Consider the following 20,776-nt stretch of genomic DNA (forward strand, 5'->3'; position numbering starts at 1 on the left):
ACACCAGAAGAGGGCCCTGGTTCCCCTGCAACTACAGTTAGAGATGGTTGTGAGTCACAATATGGGTGCTGGGAATTGGTAGAGATGGTGTGACCCACAATGTGGGTGCTGGGAATTGAACTCAGTAACTCTGGAAGAGTAGCCAGTGCTTTTAATCAATAAGCCATCTCTTTAGCCCAAATTTCCTTCTCTTTTTTTATTGATTATTATGATTGCATATTAAAATCGTTTTTGAAGCTTTTCTTGGCCTCATTGATGACATCTGTAGCTAGAGAGCTGTTTGCCCTGGCCTTCTTTGTCTCGTACAGTCAGTAGGAAGAGGCAGATCGACTAGGGTGCTTCTCGAGGCTGCCTATGGGATGGATGCTCTATCCAACTTTATACTCACTGAAATACCCTGGGAAACTAGGAGCGTCTGTCATGTGGCTAGCGCATCCATTTAGTTCCCACTTCTGTGATGTAATTGGCTCTTCCCTATTTTTTGTTTCAACAACAAATTTGTGTAGAAGCTGGTAGGCATAAAATGTCTACACTTTGGTCATGTTTTTGTTCTTTATACTCGAATCTTCTTTTCAGATTAATTTAACTTTGTGGAAGTTAGGCATGATGGCTCAGGCCTAGAATTCCAATGATAAATAAGCTGTTAGTCCATTCATTTACTGAATGTCTCCTGCAAGTAAATGGCCCCGAGAATAAAGTCCAAACTTATAAAGTCCAAACTTTTTTTTTTTTTTGAGACAAGATCTCAATATAGAACCCCTGACTGGCCTGTAACATAGACTAGACTGGCCTTGAACTTCTGACAAATTCTGCTGCCTCTGTCTCCCAAATGCTGACATTATAGTCATAGATTACTTCGCTTTAAAGTCTGAACTCCTTATGTGTCCTACTTCTAAATTCTCCTAGCAATTGGTTTTAAATTTAAAGTTGGTTTATGCAGTGCCTCCTCTGCCATAGTTGAGCCAAGCACCCTCCCTGTTTATTCTCCCGCCTTCTGGCAGTGTTGGTCTCCATCAGCCCCAGTAGCTGCTCCTCCCCAAGACACCCAGCCTGTCATCCTAACCTACTGAGTCAGCGATGTCCCACACTGTACCTAGGATGAGTGACTAGACTCTAACACTTGGCTCTTTCCCTGCCTCCAGGAATATATGTGTATGATGGGATTGGAGAGCTGGCTGCACTGGGTTGCCTGGTTCATTACGTTCTTCATTTCTGCCTTAATTGCTGTTTCTGTTATGACCATTCTTTTCTGCACAAAGGTATGTTTATTCTTTAGAATATGGTGAGCTATGAATGGATAGGAGAGAACCTGGTATGGTATGGGCGATACTGTTATTGGTGACCGTTTGGAAAATCTCTGATGAATATTCAGTGGTTTTGGCTGAAATTCTGGGGAATTAAGCATCCTTCCTCCTCTTCTTCCCATTTCTGTTCTTTTTCTTTTTGAGAAGGAGGCTCACTATAGAGCCCTGGCTGGCCGAGAACCCACTGTACGAACTAGGCTGACTTGAATTTGTATTAATTCTCAACCTTACCCTAAAGTGCCGGGCTTCACTCTTGTGCTGTCATACCTAATCTAGTGGTAGAAACTTGAGGATCACAAAATGCATTTTTACAAACTTTGAAGATTTTTTTAAAGATTTATTTATTTATTATGTATACAGTAGTCTGCCTGTATGTATTCCTGCAGGCCAGAAGAGGGCATTAGATCCTATTACAGATGATTGTAGCCACCATGTAGTTGCTGGGAATTGAACTCAGGACCTCTGGAAGAACAACTAACTAGTATTCTTAACCCTTGAGCCATCTCTCCAGCCCTGCATTTTTAAAATTGCTTTATAAATAATACCATTCAAATTTTCCACTTCCTCCCCTCCTCCCATTTCCCTTCCACTCCTCCACTCACCCTACCCCCCCCTCCAGTCCTAAGAAATCCCCCCCCCCGCCCTTTGGGAAGTCCGAGGCCCTCCCCACTCCATCCAGGCATAGGAAGGTATGCATCCAAACAGACTAGGATCCCAAAAAAGCCAGTACATGCAGTAGAGATAAATCCCAGTGCCATTATCATTGGCTTCTCAGTCTGCCCGAATTGTCAGCCACGTTTAGAGAGTCCGGTTTAATCTCATGCTCGTTCAGCTCCAGTCCAGCTGGCTGTGGTGAGCTCCCATTAGATCAGACACACTGTCTCAGTGGGTGGACCAACCCCTGGTGGTCCTGACTTCCTTGCTCATCTTCTCCCTCCTTCTACTCTTTCAACTGGACCTTGGGGGCTCAGTCCAGTGCTCTGATGTGGGTCTCTGTCTCTATCTTCATCCATCGCCAGACGAAGGTTCTATGGTGATATTCAAGATATTCATCAGTGTGACTATGGGACAAGGCCAGTTCAGGCACCCTCTCCTCTACTGCGGAAGGATCTAGCTGGAGACATCCCAGTGGACACCTGGGAACCCCTCTAGAAATAGCCAGAACAGCCCCACAATTTTACAAACTTTAAAAGATAAATTTCATGCTGTACAATAGTTGAAAATAGCTGGGCAGAAAAACAAAACAAAACAAAACAAAACAAAAAGCTGGGTGGTGGCGGCACAGGCCTTAATCCCAGCACTTGGAGGCAGAGGCAGCAGATTGTTGTGAGTTCAAGGCCAGCCAGCCAGGGCTACTCAGAGAAACCCTGTCTCCAAAAAAAAAAAAAAAAAAAAGCTAAACAAAAACAAAAACAAAATGCACAAAACAAGATGAAAATAGTTGCTATAACATGTTATCATGCTTTTCTTTATGCTGCCAATGGGTTTGGTTTTGTTTTTATTTTATTTTTTCAAGACAGGGTTTCTCTTTAGCTTTGGAGCCTGTCCTGGAACTAGCTCTTGTAGACCAAGCTGGCTTCAAACTCACAGAGATCTGCCTGCCTCTGCCTCCTGAGTGCTGGGATTAAAGGCGTGCCAATAGGGTTTGATATTAACATTTGCCTGCTTGAATTTAATAATCCACAACTTGGGTATATAAAAACTTACCTTTTAAATTGTTAATGTTGTGTCAGTGTGGTGAAAGAAAGAATAGCTCAGACTAAATAGGAAACGATTTCAACAAAGGAAATAACCAGAAGGCATTAAAACAGACATGAGGTAGCAGAAGGAGCACCAAGTGTATGTCACAGTGATCATGTGACACACACCTCGACTTTTGCTGGCAGTGTAACTCAGTGGTAGAACACTTGCCTGGCGTATTTAAGGCCCTTAGTTCAATACCCACGATAATGCCCTCAAAAGAAAAAAAAATCCACATTAGGGCAAAAATTGAATCCAAACTTATTTTTTCCTTGAAAAATACTCACAGCATAACTTTTAAAAAATAATTTACTGATTTTTATTTTATGTGCATTAGTGTGAGGGTGACAGATCCCCTGAAACTGGAGTTGCACACAGGTGTGAGCTGCCATGTGGGTGCTGGGAACTGAACCAGGTCCTCTGGAAGAGCAGCCAGGGCTCTTAGTTACTGAGCCATCTCTCCAGCCCCCATATAACATAACTGATAAATTATAACAGATGGCAGATCAGATGTCTGACTTAAAAATATCTATATATAATTCTAAATAATTTAAAATATTTTCTGCAGTGTTTTATGGATACATCATGCTTCCTTCACATCTGTTGTTGTTTTGCAGATAAACAGCGTGGCTGTGTTCAGCAACAGTAATCCTTGCTTGATATTCATTTTTCTGATGTGTTTTGCCACTGCCACAATTTTCTTTGCATTCATGATGAGCACGTTCTTTCAACGAGGTGAGTACTGCTGTCATTTTCTGTTGGGGGGTGTTAATGACTTTTTTCTGAAAGCATTGTCATTCTCATTACTTCGAGCATTTAGTTTTCTTCCTCCACAGCCAAGTTTTCAGTTTGATGGTTATCTCAGCAGTGGGAAATCCAATCCCTGTTAAAAGCTTGTTAAAACACATGAAAAATACAATCTTTTGGTATATTTAAGCCCTTAAAAAATTTCAAATCGAGGAAAATAATCAGTGTCAGTTTGTTTTTATTTGTGTCTCTGTGTGTGTGTGCCGTGTGTGCTGGTGTTCTGGAGGTCAGAAGAGACCCTTGGGTTCCCTGAAGCTGAAGTTACAGGCAGTTGTGAGCCCCCTGATGTGGGTGCTGGGGACCAAAGCCAGGTCCTCTGGAAGAGCAGCATCCACTCTTACCTCCTGGGCCATCTCTCCAACCCCACTAAGTCTCAGTTTAAAAGACAATGGAAGGGTAAGGCATTTCAGATAGCAACTCCTCCACATCATGAGTATGAAGTTGGGGCATAAGAGTGAAGAGGTTTCTAAGATATCACAAAGTGTTTCCTATGAATCTGTTGCTGTCGGAGGTCTTACATTTAAACCTATAAATAGAGGTTAGAATAGAGGATAGGAATGGTAGGAGGTAGCATCAACTCAGAGAGCAGGAGAACTGAGGCGTGAGCCGTCCGCTACAGTAAAAACAGTAAGAGAGAATGAGCTCAGCAGTTGTCCCCGAGAAGACAGTGCTAACAAGAACCAGGAAGAGAAAAGTATTTTTCATATTTATGAGTGCTTTATATCAAATAGCATGCTCTAAAATGTAATTCCTGGAAAATACTGGCTCTGCTGAGATGGAGACAGACTCAGACTTTGAATTCCACCTCCCTTCCGTAGAGAAGTTAGGACACGAGCGTGGAAGGATGCCTGAGAGTGCTCACGAGTTTGAGACCATCCTGGTGTACAGAGCGAGTTCCGGAACAGAAACCCTGTCTCTCCACTCCTGCTAAAGCTCTCAAACTTGAAGCCTTAAAAGTTAAACTTTGGTCAAGTGTAGTAAATAAGCAGATATTTAAAAATTAAAGGTGACCAGTGAATTCAGAAGCACAAATCATAATCAGAAGGAAGCAGTCCTAGGGGCAAGTGACAAATGAAAGCAAAAGTAGATCATGTGACCTAACGCGGTAACTGGCTGGTTTTTACCAATGGAGCCTTTTCAACAAGTGATGCTAGAACCATCAGAAGAAGGGTGATTACATCAGATACAAAAATTGACTCAAATTGGATTATAAATCTGAAATAAAATATAGGCACTGAGGAGATGGCGATGGTTCAGTGAAGTGTTTGCCATGCAAGTATAAGGACCTGAGTTCAACTCTGCAGGACCTACATGACAAAAGCTGGGTACAAAATATCCCCACCCTAACTCTGAGGAATTAATTAGACGCTGTCACTGTGGTTTGCTTCAGGTTCAACGAGGGACCCTTAGCAAAGAAAACCAAAAGAGGAGAATGATTACATATCAACTCTGGCCTTCACATGCATACACATATAAATCCACGTGAACACATACATGCACAAAAAATGTAAGAGATGAAAGAGGACATGAAGCCAAGAGGGGCATAGGCTGAGGGCGTCCCAATGGGAGTTGAATGGATGAAGTCGGGTAGTGGATATGATCAAAATACATTAAATATTAAGTATGAAATTTTCAAAGAATAAATAAAATTTTTTTTTTTAAAGATAAGAGAAAATCTTCATGGTTTTGTATTACATAATGACTTCTTGGGACACTTGGGCTGATAAGAGACAATTGATAATTGAATTTCAGAAAAATTTTAAACTTTGTATTATCGAAGTTTCCATCAAGAAAACTGTAGTGCCATGTGTGGTGCCACACACACTTATTTATTTATTTATTTATTTTTGTTTTTTCGAGACTGGGTTTCTCTGTAGTTTTGGTGCCTATCCTGGAACTAGCTCTTGTAGACCAGGCTGGCCTTGAACTCCAGCCTGCCTCTGTCTCCCGAGTGCTAGGATTAAAGGCGTGCGCCACCACCACCACCTGGCAGGCACCACACACGTTTAATCCCAGCACTTGGGAGGCAGAAATCGGTGGATAATTATTTCAAGGCCAGCCTGCTCTGCATAGTGAGTTCCAGAACAGCCAGAATTATATAATACAGAGACCATGCATCATCAACAACAACAAAAATAGTGGTGGTGTATGCTTATAATTCCAGTGCTCGGGATGCTGAGACAAGACAATTGCTCTGATGTCAAGGCCAGTCTTTGCTACAAACAGTGCCAGGTCAGTCAGTGCAACATAGCAAACACATACAGAAAAAGAAAGCGAGGAGATGATCTGTAGCCTAGGAAAAACATTTTAAAAATTAGGAATAACAAGAAACTTGTATCCAGAATAAATAAAATAACCCATGCAACTCAAAAATAAAAAACAAATATTCCTATCTCACACCAAACTTAGAAAAGGCATCACCATAAGACGATAGACCAGGGAGCTGGAGAGATGACTCAGTGGTTAAGAGCACTCAGTGTTCTTGCAAAAGACCCAGGTTTAACTCTAGGTCCTAGAGATGTTCCTGATGTTCTCTTCTACGTTCTGTAGGTGCTTGCACATATGTGTTGCACATAAGTTTTAGAAAATCTTTTTTAAAAAGGGGAATGACTGAAGAACGGGCTCAGCTGGTATGTCTAAAATATCCAGGAAATCTGGAGCTCCATGAAAAGACCAAACCTAAGAATAATAGGGATAGAAGAAAGAGAAGAAATCCAAGTCTTAGGCACAGAAAATATATTCAACAAAATTATAGAAGAAAACTTTCCCAACCAAAAGAAGGACATGCCTGTAAGAGTACAAGAAGCTTATAGAACACCAAATAGGCTGCCCCCCAAAATGTCGCCTTGCCACATAATCAAAACACTAAACATACAGAATAAAGAAAGACTATTAAAAGCTTGAAAGGAAAAAGGCCAAGTAACATATAAAGGCAGACCTAACATAATTGCATCTCACTTTTCAACAGAAACAGTGAAAGCCAAAAGGGTCTGGTCAGGCATTATTGCAGACACTAACCTGCAATCACAGGTCACAGGTGCAAGCCCAGACTACTATACTCAGCAAAGCTTCAATCACCATAGACAGAGAAAATAAGATATTCCATGACAAAACTAGATTTAAACAATACCGATCCACAAATCCAGCCTTCTACAAAGTACTAGAAGCAAAACTTCACTCAAAGGAAGTTAGTTACATTCACAAAAACACAAGCAATAGATGATCTCATAGCAGCAAATCCCAAAGAAGGGAAAAACACACACAATAATATCACCAACAATGAAAACTAAAAAATAACAGGTACTAGTAATCACTGGTCATTAATATCCCTTAATATAAAGAGACTCAGTTTGCCTATAAAAAAGACACAGGCTGACAGAGTGGCTATGAAACAGAATCCATCCTTTTGCTGCATAAAAGAAAAAAACCTCAAACTCAAAGACAGACATCGACTCAGAGTATAAAGGGTTGGAGAAAAAAAATCTACCAATCAAATGGACGTACGAAACAAATGAGTGCAGCCATCCTAATATCTAAAAAAAAATAGACTTCAAACTAAATTCAATCAAAAGAGTTGAAGAAGGACATTTCATATTTGTCATAGGAAAAATCCATTAAGAGGAAATCTGTGCCCCAAATATAAGGGCATCTTCATATGTAAAAGAAACACTACTAAAGCTTAAATCACACTATAAACCCCACACACTAATAGTGGGAGACTTTAACACCCCATTGTCACCACTGGACAGGTCTTTCAGACCGAAACTTAACAGAGAAATAAGGGAACTAACAGAAGTTATATGACTCATATGGACTTAACAGACATCTATAGAACATTCCACCCAAACACAAAAGAATAAACCTTCTTCTCGGCACCTTATGGAACCTTCTCAAAAACTGACCACATCCTAGTGACCGAGCAAACCTCAGCAGATACAAAAAACCTGCAATAACCCACTGTATCCTATGGGATCACCACGGCTTAAAGCCAGAATTCAGCAGCAGCACTAATCGCAGAAACCTTCATTTTTTAAAGTGACGTAAATACTTTCATGTTCCACTAGTAAGGATGCAACTATAAAAAGAGATTGCTTCCTTTCTGAAATGCTGTAACAGTCGCAGAGACACCTTTCCCGGCAGGGAAACAAGGCTTGTATTGTCGTAACTTGCCGTTACTGATGAAACGCTCCATCTTTCTTCCTCTGACTCTGCAGCCCATGTCGGAACTGTGATGGGTGGCATCATCTTCTTCTTCACGTACCTCCCCTACCTGTACATCACTTTCAGTTATCACCAGAGGACCTATGTCGAAAAGATAGCCTCTTGCCTCTTCTCAAATGTTGCCATGGCAATGGGAGTCCGATTCATCTCTCTGTTTGAAGCCAAAGGTAAGATTGATCGTCCTCAAACTCTGTTTAAGCTGCCTATGTGCTTTGAGCTGGGCCAGGTTATCCTTCGTTTCTAAATATAGATTATTGACATGCTCATTTTATTTAGTGTTCTGAGCATTGACATTATGGTACTCTGTGGGATGCGAAAGGCTTCACAAACCTTAAAGAGCTGGGCGTGGGGTGTGGGGTTGGGGAGTGGTATGACAAGTCTCTAATCACAACACTTAGGAGGCAGATCTCTGAGTCTGAGGCCAGCCTGGCCATAGATATGGATATGACAAGGGAAGCCAAAGCATAGTAAAGAAGGAAATTGGAGCCAAACGTGTTGGCATGGGCCAGTAGTCCTAGCTGCTTGGAAGGCAGGAAGATTACTGGAGTCCAGGAATTCCATCCAGTCAAACTAGGGCAACAGAGTAACTTTGTTTGAAAACAAATGATTATATATATAAGCATTATATGCTTATATAGTTCTATAGAAGCTCAGAAAATACTGACCGTTACTGGGAATGTAGCAGTTTTCACATGTATTAGTCTCATTGATTTGCTGTCCCCTCTTTCTCAGGTTTGTCTAGGGGGTTGTATTAGTCAGCCTTATCTTATTATAAAGAGATACTTGAAATACTTAACTTGTAAAGAGAAAGACTTACTTTGATACAAATATGTAGAGTCTAGTCAAAGATTAGGTGACCTCCTTACGTTGGACCTATAGGTGTCCAACCCTTCATGACCTTCATGAGAGACATGTACAGCAAAGCAAACTGCCAGGGAATGAACAAGTCTCATGTTCTCTTAGAATACTCCTCCAAATAACCTAAAGACCTCCTGCCAAGCCCCACCTCCTGCCAAGCCTCCTGCTGTGCCTATGAAGTTTCTGCCTACTCCCAGTAGCATCACTCTGGTGACCAAACCTTTTAATATATTCTGTTAGTCAGATTTCCATCATCGTAGCAGATACCCGAGATGATCAGAGTTGAAAGATCCCAGTCTTAATTTGTTTGAAAAGTTTTTAAAGTTTCAGTCTATGGTTTATTAGTCTGGTGGGGAAAAAAAACCCAAAATATCAAATTGAAATTATGATACGACAAACCCTGGCACATATCTGGCGTTTGGGAACCTGTTCCCCATGCTGAATTACTTTGCCTAGTAACCTTTCCCGGGGGGCAGGGGGAACAGGGACCAGGAGGAGAAGAGGGAGGGGAAACTGCAGTCAGTATGTAAAATAAATAAAAAAATGTTATTTAAATAAAATAATATGTAGGGAATGTTAGGATAAGAGACGGCACATATGGTACATGTAGCTAGCAAGCGGCTTATTTTAGAATGTTGAGAGAAATCACTCACTTCATTAGAGTTGCTCTTGTAATTTAAAATAATATGTCAAAACACTGTCACTTATGGGGAAAGGGACATTCAGAAGGCTAAGAAACACATAGGTGGAGGGAATCAAACCTGGGTCCTCTGGAAAATCAACCAGTGTCTAAACTGCTGAGCCCTCTCTCCAACCTCACTGCATTTCTTTTTAAAAGATAGTAACCAATCAAAAGTGGAGAAAAAAATGAAACCATATAAGAGCTGTGAGGGGGCTCAGTGGTTTCAGCTTTGTCCCTTCAAGCCTGATGACCAGAGTCTGGTCCTCAGAACCTATATGGTAGAAGCAGAGAACTGACCTCCTCCCTCTTCCGACCTCCACACATGTACCATGGTACACATGCCCACACACCCCCACATACATACAAATGGATAAATGGATGAAAAACAGAAATTAAAAAATTATTCATTTTTATTAATTGGGCATGGTGGCATATGTCAGTAATCCCAGCTACTAGAGAGGCCGAGGCAGGAGGAATGAGAGCTTATGGTCAGCCTGGGAAACTTAAGAGACTTGTCTATTAAACAAAAAAAAGTGAAGGACTGGGAATATAGTTCAGTGACAAAGTGCTTGCCTATTGTATGCAAGGTCATAGGCCCAATTCCTAGTACTATTGAAATAGCTATTTTAAAGATCTCTGTGATGGTTAGCATTGCCTATATATATCACTGCAGCTGGCATCAACTAAGAGACATGTCTTTGGATATATCCATGAGGATGCTTTCTAAGGATTAGTCGTAGGAGGAAGGACCTCTAACCCCAGGGTGGGGAGCACACTCTCTTGATGGCTCAAGTTTAAAGACATCTGAGGGAAAATTGGGGCCTTCCCACCCCGCTGGTAAATGAATTGTTGCTACTGTGGCTGCTGCCACCCTTTGCTAACATCAGGACCCAACTTGATTGCCTTTCTGGGAATCCCCCCAGGCCCTCATCTCTACGATTAGGACTGTTGAGTCTTGTGGACTGAGCAGGCTTTCCAACATGCGGCAACCACATGTCCTCCTTCCGTGTCACAGGCTCAGGCATCCAGTGGAGGAACGTAGGCAGTGTCCGAGGAGACTTCAGCTTCATCCAGGTGCTGCTGATGCTCCTGCTGGACTCACTCCTGTACTGTCTGATAGGCTTTTTGGTGGAGTCTCCCTTCTTGGGAAAGTTTAGAACACCTAAGTCTTGGTACTTACTTGCCAAGGTAAGTTCTGATTCTATTTTAGAGACAGATATTAGATTTTTGTATCTGTCACCAGGCAGTGGTGGTGCACACCTTTAATCCCAGCACTCAGGAGGCAGAGGCAGGCAGATCTCTGTGAGTTCAAGGCCAGTCTGGTCTACAAGAGCTAGTTCCAGGACAGGCTCCAAAGCTACAGAGAAACCCTGTCTCAAAAAAAAAAAACAAAAAAAAAAGATTTTTGTATTTGTCATCTGTGTTCCTCCATCTCCCAATAATGTACTAATTGAGATCCCAAACACCTGCGCTGTGGAGATGGCTTGGCCTTTAAGAGCACTGGCTGCTCTTCCAGAGGACCTATGTTCAATTCCCAGCACCCACATGACAGCTCACAACGGTCTGTAACTCCAGTTTCAGAGGAACTGACACCTTCACACCAACCCACATAAAGTTAAATAAATTATTTTTTAAAAAAATATCCAAACACCAGTAAGTCTTTACCGTGGATTCACCTCCTAACTATCAGCTTGTGGTTGGCAGTGGAGTTTCGGTTTCTCTGAACTTGCCTTATGGCTGATGTAATGGACTTGAGGGTGAGGCCAGGAGGATGACGTCATACAGTGCACCTGGCAGTGCCTCCAGGTTCCTGTGTATACCCACTGAATACCAGGCCCCACACTATCCCACAGAACTCACTCCCAACATGCTGGGGTTCTCACACACCCTTCTCCATTGGGCTGCGTCGGTAGAGGGCCCTTTGAGACCTCTGAGATCACCGCGGTGTCACGATTCCAGAATTCACAGACTAAATTTTTCTCACCAACTGAACCTTTGGTGCTTCGCTCAGCCTCTCCCAGTGGCCTGTGCTGGCCTGTGCTGGCCTGTGCTGGCCTGTGCTGGCCTGCCCAGGGGCCAGGACCTCTGCAGCATGTGGAGAAACAAGTCCACTGTAACACCAGCATCCCCATCCAGGTCTCACCCCCAAGAACATGACGGATGGTAAGGCAGCTTTCCAAGGACAGTGAGAGCCTGGAGGCCACTTCCTGAGCTCCTTGGTGCCAAAGATTCCGGGGGTTACAAACTGAACTGTAGTCGACCTGTAATGAGTCCATCAGTGAGCTGATTAACTTCTCCAGGTGCCATTAAATATTTGATTCAAAAAGTAACTTCCTGTGGGGCTGGTGCCTAATTTGCCAAAATTTATCTTCCCTAAGAGAAAAACCACATAAATGATTAGTGCGTAAGTTGACTTCTCGTGCAGTGCTTGACCTGTCTCAAGAGGCCTGTTCCAGTAACACTGCCACTTCTGGACATGGGGGATCCGGAGAAACCTTCTAGGAGAGAGTTCATGCAGGACGAGCCAACTGAGCAAATAAAATCAATTGAAATCCTACATCTGTATAAGGTATGGACTTTCAAACTTTCTTATAGGGACCTGAGAAACAACCCTTTAAGATAACAGTGCTTGTAGGCTGCCCTTTGGAATCAAGAGTTGTAATTCCCTATGTGATAGATCCTGCTCTCCAAAATTGGAAACATGGCTTGGAATGCTCTGTTCCTATCATGAAGTTATTGATCTGGTTTTTGTTTGTCGGTTTTTGGAAACAGTGTCCGTTCAACCTCCACCACTGAGCATCTCCACTGGAGATAAACCAGAATACAGCCACTTGGTGGATGTCATATCCACCAAATCAAAATGTAAACCAGATCTCACTGTTAGTTTCCAAATAACTTCTTCTTGTTCTTCTATGGGTGCTTGCAGACTGGCTCTGGACAGAGCCCTGCAACATGGTAAACTCTCAGTGCTCACAGTGTCTACAGTGTGGTTGTCTGGGCTCTCTGGTCTGCAACTGTAAAAGAAAGCGGTGGGACCTTCTCTACTTTGGAATTGCCACCTTAAAATTCTAACTCAGCTGGGTATGGTGACACATGCCTTTTATCCCAGAGCTTAGTAGGCAGACGCACACAGAGCTCTGTATGTTTAAGGTCTCCCTGGTCTACAGAGGGAGTTCTAGGCCAGTCAGGAATATATAATTAAATTGTCTCAAAACAAAAACAAACAACCCACTCAGCCTTGTGTTGCCTGGGGCATCAGTGAGTCGTATTGCAGCCCAGGACACTTGCAGCGTGTGTCCAGCTCTTCTGTAATAGTAGCTAGGAGTCTCCCTAACTTTCTACGGGGATTCTCTCTTGTTCTGTCTCTCCCTTACTAGCTCTAGCTCTTCATAATAGGCAGTCTTGGGACAAATGGTTCTGTGTGATTTCAGCTGATCCGCAGAGCCAGCTCTCAGCTCTTTCTGACTGAGTGATGTGTAGTAATTGCTTTTCCTGGGACCACCCATTTCATGAGCTTTCATGATTGCAAGATGCCTGGAGTAAGTCGCTCATTTGTGGTGAAGGACCAAGTTAGACTGCTTCCTTTGGCATTTCTTTTCCTTCTTTCCTCCCTTCCTTCCCTCCACTTCCTCTCAGCAGACTACCCATGATCCTTGTTGAGAATTTGGCCACATGGGCACCTTTACTGAAAGGGAGACAAAAGTCAGAGAACAAGACTGTCACACTTGCTTCAAAACAATAGAGACCTAACAGGCTGGGGGAGTGTGCCAATTCCTTCTATAACACCCGGTCACAGGCACCATTGGATGACTTGTGAAAAGTGACATCTAAGTCCCAACCAGCAGCAGTGTCGGCATTCCATACCCAAAGTCCAGCCCGAATGCTATCAGAGGGAACAGAAGTAGTCTAAACAAGACACTGAAATGCAATTGCTGTCTCTCGCATTAGAGCTGCATTATAGATGACTTTTGTTTTCTTCCTTATCCTTTTTGGGGGAAGGGTTATTTATTTTGTATTTATTTAATTAATTTATGGATATGAGTGCTTGCTACAGACCAGAAGGCGGCATTATAGATGTTTGTAAGGTACCGTACCTCTATAAGTTTGTTGGGAGTAGAACTCAGGACAGCCAGAAAAACAGCTAGCGTTCTTTATTATTATTATTATTATTGATTTTTAAAAAGATTTATTTATTTATTATGTGTACAGTATTCTTCCTGCATGTATGTTCAATCTCATTATAGATGGTTGTGAGCCACCATGTGGTTGCTAGGAATTGAACTCAGGACCTCTGGAAGAGCAGTCAATGCTCTTAACCGCTGAGCCATCTCTCCAGCCCTATTATTGATTTTTATTGAGTTCTACATTTTTATCGGGTCCCCTCCCTGCCTATCCCCTCCCCTCTTCAACCCTCCCCCAAGGTCCCCATGCTCCCATTTTACTCAGGAGATCTTGTGTTTTTCTACTTCTCATGTAGATTAGATCTATGTAAGTCTCTGCTAGTGTCTGCATTGTCTAAGTTCTCTGAGATTGTGATTTGTAGGCTGGCTTTCTTTGCTTTATGTTTAAAAACCACCTGTGAGTGAGAATATGTGATAATTGTCTTTCTGTGTCTGGGTTACCTCACTCAAAATAAAGTTTTCTAGCTCCATCCATTTTCCTGCAAAATTCAAGATGTCATTATTTTTTCTGCTGTGTAGAACTCCATTGTGTAAATGCACCACATTTTTCTTATCCATTCTCCAGTTGAGGGGCATTTAGGTTGTTTCCAGGTTCACAGTCAGCGTTCTTAACCGCTGCACCGTCTCTCCAGCCCTTTCCCTGCTCGATGCTCAATGAACTTTCAGAGGGTGTTGCTCTGGATATGAAGCTTGTCACACTCTGTGTGTGGCCTTACCCTGCCGTCACACCCTGACTCTCCTACAGGTGTTTTATAGGGGACGGAGTAAACGCATAGCAGTCAAGGATCTGAGCTTGAACCTGTACAAGGGGCAGATCACTGTTCTCCTGGGACACAACGGAGCAGGGAAAACCACGATCTGCTCCATTCTCACAGGTACCTGTGTGGGTCAGCTCTGCAGAAGACTTCTCTGTTAAATTTCATTGTCACTTTACTAAACACGGTGTGCTAATTGTGCTGTCTTTGTGGTGTCTGGCTGTGCATAGCTATAGTTCAGTAACTGCACCTAGAGAAGGAAACCTTTGCCCCTTTCAGTCTGCAGAACTCAGTTCAAACAGTTCTTTCTAGATAAACTTTCCTGTTCAGTGTGAGACACTGTTAGTCTCTCAACATCTCAGGCTTCTCAACAAAAACATCATCTTTGGATTTTGATTGCCCGAGGGACTTTTAGAATGAATCCTGTAAGTTATTCTGAAATGCCCATCTGGAATAGTTTCTATGCTTAAATAATTATTTCACATCCTATCAATTAAAATGACATTCTATGAAATTTGAAACCTCACCCAAGAAACATTTTTTTTAGAAGTTTAACATGTATAAAACTATGGACAAAATCGAAGGGTGCATATCCAGCTTTGAAGGGGCTCCAAAAGCCCAACCCGTTCGTACACACAGAATCCCACAGGACTGGGGAGCTGTCAGCATCCCAGTCAGCCAGCAGTGAGTCTCTTCACGTTCCAGGGGTGATAGACTTCTGCAGATGAACACCGTTCCTAACAGGTTAGGTTGAGAAAGCCATCTCCCCCAGAAGAAGTGCGTGAAGTTCTCACTGCTGGAAAAGAAGTCCTCTGTGCCCTAGGCTAGGTGTTGTGGAGGCAAGTCTGGAAGGCCATGAGTCTGTTTGCCTCACATGTTCTTCCTATCACAGCTCCTTAAGCCGGTGACCAGGATTCCTCAAAGTCCATATTCATTTGCCTGTGTTTAGGTGTATGCTGTTTCTGTCTCATTCCCTAAGAAACTATTCTGTTTACTGGACTCACAATTCCAGAACAATGTGTTTGCACAGAATACATATTCACTTTGATTGACTAAAAGGTTGAATTGTAAGTACTGTCAATATGCCAGCTATGAATGTAGAAGCACTAACACAGACTTCTAACAAAATGATACAACACACACACACACACACACACACACACACACACACACACACAATTAACTTCGGCCTGGTGAAAGAGATGCCGCTAGGGGTCATATAGCTAGGGTTCATGAGCTCTGGAGATACTCAGTGGAGAAGCAAAGTCTGGCTGCTTCCTCAGAACATTGGCTAGCAAAGGGCTTCCACCATAATTTTTTTTTCAGATAGGATCTATGGCCTGGCCATAAGTGCCAAGTGCTAGGATTATAGGTATGTGCCAACTCCATACTATATTTTTTTTGGCAGAAAAGCCCCAAACATCATGTGTTGTAGACTTTGTTTCTCTAATTAGTAAAGTTTGGGTTTTCTCTGAAGTTATTTAGTTCTTTTGTTATTATAAATTTACATAAAGACTTTCTTTTTTTTTGGTTTTTGATTTTTGAAGACAGGATTTCTCTGTGTAGCTCTAGCTGTCTTTCTGTAGACCAGGCTGGCCTCAAACTCAGAGATCCACCTGCCTCTGACTCCCAGGTGCTGGGATTAAAGGTGTGTGCCACCACTGCCCAGCATAAAGACTTTTTAGAATTACTCTAGAATAGTGTCGCTTTTTACCTTTGGGATATATATGTGAATGCCTGTGGGTGTATGGATGTGTGTTTATGGAAATCAGAGGTCGACTTCAAGTGTCGTTCCTCAGAGCTGCCCACCTTGTTGTGTGGCTCATGCACAGGGACCTGAGGCTCACTGCCTAGCAGAACTCCGCCTCCCCAGCATTGTTGTTGCTTGGGAGCTGAGGACTGGACTCAGTGCTCACGACTACCTGGCAAGCACGTTACCATCTACCCCCCTCAATCCTCTGCCTTTTTCCCTTTAAAATGATTTATCTTTAATTATGTGTGTGCATGTATGTTTGCATAGGTATGTGCATGTGAGTTCAGTTGCCTGAGAGGCTAGAGGGGGCATCAGACCGACCGAAGCTGGAGTTATAGGTGGTTGTGAGTTGGGAACTGAATTTGTGTGCTCTGTAAGAACAGTATGTGTTCTTAACCTCTGGGCCTTCTCTCCAGTCCCTGGACTTGGTCTCAGTATTTCTGTTCCACTGCCATTTCCCTTTGATGTGGAAGCCTGTGGGAAGGCAGCAGCGGTCACTGTGCTTCCTGCTCTTCCACACCAACCCGAGCTGTGTGAGCTTTCCTCTAATGAGAAGTTTGGTCCAGAGTGTTCTTTCTGAAGAACTCGGGTTGTAAGATGAATGGCTGAATTCTTTCCCGGCACCGGGATCAATGTGTGGGATGCAACTCTCCCACAAGTAGGGGGCTCTGGAGAGTCTCTCATCTGAGGACATATGTGTGTGCTGCACCTGATGGAGGGGGCTCCGGAGGGCACAGTGACATTTAAAGGCAGCTTGACCTTTTGAGTTGGGGATCCTTTGTCTTGTTAGGTAAACTGTTAAGCTGCATAACTGTAACAGGCCCTTTTGGAGCTCAGTGTACCCTGATTTTTTTTTCACAGTTGGAGTTGGGCCACCTGGCACAGGTGGTATTTGAAGTGGTTTTACTCATAGATTAATGAACAGTATCTGGAATGGAAACTGTGGTGATATTTTGTTTCTGATCTAACAAATGAAGCTTTCCAGAAGATCATAGAACAGAGCTAAGCCACTAGTTAGCCATCGAGGCCAGGCAGTGGTGGCCCACACCTTTAATCCCAGCACTAGGGAGGTGGGGACAGAAAGGGATATGACTGGGTGGAGAGAAGCGTATAAGGCGGGAGGAGACAGGAGTTCAAGGCATTCGATCTGAGGGTTTGTAGAGACAGTCCTACCTCCTTGGTTCTGAGGATTTTGTAGCAGTAAGAACTAGTGTCTGACTGCTCTGCTTCTCTGGGTTTTTATTATTAAGACCAATTAGAATCTGTGCAATAGGAAACAGTTTCATTGGGTCCTCAGATGAGTTTTAGGAGCTGGGCGGATAGCTCGGTGGGTAGAGTAAGCAAGCGCCATGCAAGCATGATGACTTAGCTCAACCCCAGCACCCAGGGCAATCCCAGTGTTGGGGAGGAAGAGAGGGGAATCCCTGGGGCTCACTGGCCAGCCAGCCTAACCTGATCAACAAGCCTCCAATCCCTGTAAGTGAGCTTGTCTCACAAAACAAGGTAGACAGTTCCTGGCCTCTGGCTTCAGCATGCATGTACTCAGATATGCATTAAAACTCAACACAGGTCAGGGAAGGTAGCGGATCTCTTGGAGCTGAGGTTACAACTAATTGGGCCACTTACAGTTCTGAGGGGATAGGTTTCCTCAATGCAAGTGTTATAGGTCTGAGGGTAAAGGTTTTCCCACAGTCAGGAGTCAAGGAAAACCACAAAATCACACCACACAAAAAGCTTTACACAAGAGATTTATTGGGAAAGACACAAGAGGGTGGCTGCCTCCTCTCTGTCGAGAATCAGCAAAGAAGTGGGAGGGAGAGAGAGAGAGGGAGAGAGAGAGAGAGAGAGAGAGAGAGAGAGAGAGAGAGAGAGAGAGAGAGGCTTTATATATTTTGGGGGGTGGAGCTTTCCAGGGTGGAGATTGATGGGATTTCAAGTTCTGAGGTTGGGGTGAGCTCAGGGATTGGCGGGATTTCAAGCCCTGAGTTTGGGATTTTTATTTTGTAGGATAGAGGTTGGTCCCCTGCATTTGGAGGAACTGGGTCAGGCCATTGTAGCCCTTAGAGTGTTCTGTGGGTAGAGCCAGGTGGTTGGAGGTCCTCAAGGGTGGGGCCTGGCCACCTGCCTGACTCGAGGGGCTTGTAGCTAACAGGAACTGAATTTAGGTCCTCTGCAAAAGCAGTATGTGCTCTTAAATGCTTACCTGTCGTTCTGCAGATAATTATGGACACTTTATTAGTCACAGCCAAAGTAGATCTGTTCTAGAAGACAGTATCAAAACCTTCTAAAACGTTGTCCCCCACCCCAGGGGGCTGGAGATATGGCCTAGTTCTTAAGAGCCCTTGCTTGTAGTAATATTTCACTTGTATTTTAATAAATAAAGCTTGCCTGAATACCAGAATGCAAAACAGCCACACTAGTCAGCCATATAGGCCAGGCAGTGGTGGCACATGCCTATAATCTCAGCCCTGAGGAAGCAGAAGGCAAGTGGATTTCTGTGAGCTCGAGGCTAGCTTGGTCTACAGGTCGAGTTCCAGGCAGTCAGAGATACACAGAGAAACCTTGTCTTGGAAAATAAAAAACCAAAACCAAACCAAATAAACACACAACAATAACAAAAACCCCAATAATTCATATTTTCCTATTTTAGTATAAAAGTAGTGCATAGGGATAGGAGCCTAGCTCATTGGTAAAACTCTTGCCTAGCCTATGTAAGACCCTAGATTCAATCTATCACTACCACAACAAGTATAAATAAACATAAAATGTGTATAAAATTATGTAAGGCAATGTATTGAAATGGTAACTGTAGTTATCTTTTCATGGTGGAACCTATTAAACAACATATATTTCTTTTTTAAAGTAAATTTTGTTGATTGCTTTTTTGCTTGTTTGTTTGTTTGAGACAGGGTTTCTCTGTGTAACCCCAGCTGTCCTGTAACTTGCTCTGTAGCCAGACTTGCCTAGAGTTCACAGAGATCTGCCGGCCCTCTGCTTTCCCAGAGCTGGGACTACAGGCATGCACCACCACCATCACCACCTAGTTTAAATTTTTTTCTATGTATGTGTTTTGCCTGCCTGCATGCATGCATGTATGTGCCTGGTACCTGCAGAGGCCAGAAGAGGGTGCCAGATCTTCTGGAGCTTGAGTTACTGACATTGTAGGCCACTGTGTGAGTTCTGGGGACAGAACCCTAGTCCTCCAATAACAAGTGTCTTAACCACTAGACCATCTCTCCAGCCTGTTTCTTTGGTCATACCTTTTCCTCCTTTTTTGAACCTTTTGTGATAAGAATGTATCATTCTTGTCATTCTAACAAGAATAAGGATAAAGATAGTATGTAGGGAGTCAGGTGGCCAGGTTGCATACTGGCATACAGTAATGTCACTCACTCACTCACTCATTCAGGAAACTGATATTTAGTGGCAATAAGAATAAAGTCAGGCCTTGCCTTTGAGGGTCATATTTTAGAGCTCGTAGATTCCCAAAGTGCTTTTGTCTTCACCATATTTACTAAGCATACAAATTTACTATAATCCCTGCAGTCATGTGATTTACTTTACAAAGACCCATGTTATTAAATTCATTTAACCAGATTGGGATTGCCCAGATTCCAGTCAGGAATTCCAAAGCAGGGAGGATTTTCCCTGCATGTCCTCAAGCGCTGTCACACACAGAAGGAACATCCCACATAGAAGCGGTCCTAGGGTGCTGCTGACGGCACAAAGGGGGGTGAGGGGGTCGATGGGAGATTGCTCCACCTCGCCTGAGGATGACCTTTGGGTGTCTTTTCTGTTTGGTTCTAGGTCTTATTTCTCCTTCAAAGGGACAGGCATATGTCCATGGACGTGACATCTCCAAAGACATGGTTTACATTAGGAAGAGCCTGGGCTGGTGCCCACAGCATGACATTTTGTTTGATAACTTTACAGTAACCGATCATCTCTCTTTCTATGGTCAGGTGAGTTGGTGGGCAGAGTCTGTATCCGTGCCTAAGAAGGTGAGACAGACTGCAGCTCTCTTACCGTTTGTATGTGTGTGGGGGGGAGGGGATCCTTTAAGGAAGCACACCTAAGTTTCTCAGGATTCTGACATCAAATGTGGGGAGGCAGTTTTTCGTTCAGTCCAATTCTCAACACACTGACCGGGTGTCCTGCAGTTCGGTTCTAATGCTGCCTGGAGTTAGTATAACTTTCCCCTCCAGTTCAAGCACCCACGCAAGACTACTTTGCACTTCAGATGCCGCTGCAAACTCAAATTCTTTCCATAGCCCACTCCTTGGGTTCAATATTTTCTGTGACTTCTCACAAAGCTCAGGGAAACATTTACTTATAGTGACCAGTTCACTGAAAAAATATGGATAATACAATGAGTACTCAGGGCAAGTGGAGCAAGGTCTTTGGGAAGGGGTGCCTCCATGCACCTTAGGAGTGCAAACCCTTCCAGCTCTTCAATGCATTTACCAACCAGAGAC

At 43.3% G+C, this 20,776-nt stretch overlaps 1 protein-coding gene across 7 annotated transcripts in view; it reads left to right on the top strand.

The window, feature by feature from the left end:
- LOC125401836 (ATP-binding cassette sub-family A member 17-like) overlaps nucleotides 1–20,776 on the top strand; it is an 80,436-nt gene that overhangs the window by 18,730 nt on the left and 40,930 nt on the right. For all 7 annotated transcript variants that reach the window (XM_048436283.3, XM_048436282.3, XM_085694715.2 and 4 more), the window contains 7 exons: nucleotides 1,143–1,259; nucleotides 3,662–3,779; nucleotides 8,066–8,239; nucleotides 10,628–10,800; nucleotides 12,038–12,181; nucleotides 14,539–14,668; nucleotides 20,109–20,263. In XM_048436283.3, the coding sequence (XP_048292240.3) occupies nucleotides 1,143–1,259; nucleotides 3,662–3,779; nucleotides 8,066–8,239; nucleotides 10,628–10,800; nucleotides 12,038–12,181; nucleotides 14,539–14,668; nucleotides 20,109–20,263 (1,011 nt within the window). The remainder of the gene's footprint in view (nucleotides 1–1,142; nucleotides 1,260–3,661; nucleotides 3,780–8,065; nucleotides 8,240–10,627; nucleotides 10,801–12,037; nucleotides 12,182–14,538; nucleotides 14,669–20,108; nucleotides 20,264–20,776) is intronic.

The sequence above is a fragment of the Myodes glareolus genome, chromosome 9 (assembly GCF_982192425.1).
Source record: "Myodes glareolus chromosome 9, mMyoGla1.1, whole genome shotgun sequence".
Lineage (NCBI taxonomy): Eukaryota > Metazoa > Chordata > Mammalia > Rodentia > Cricetidae > Myodes > Myodes glareolus.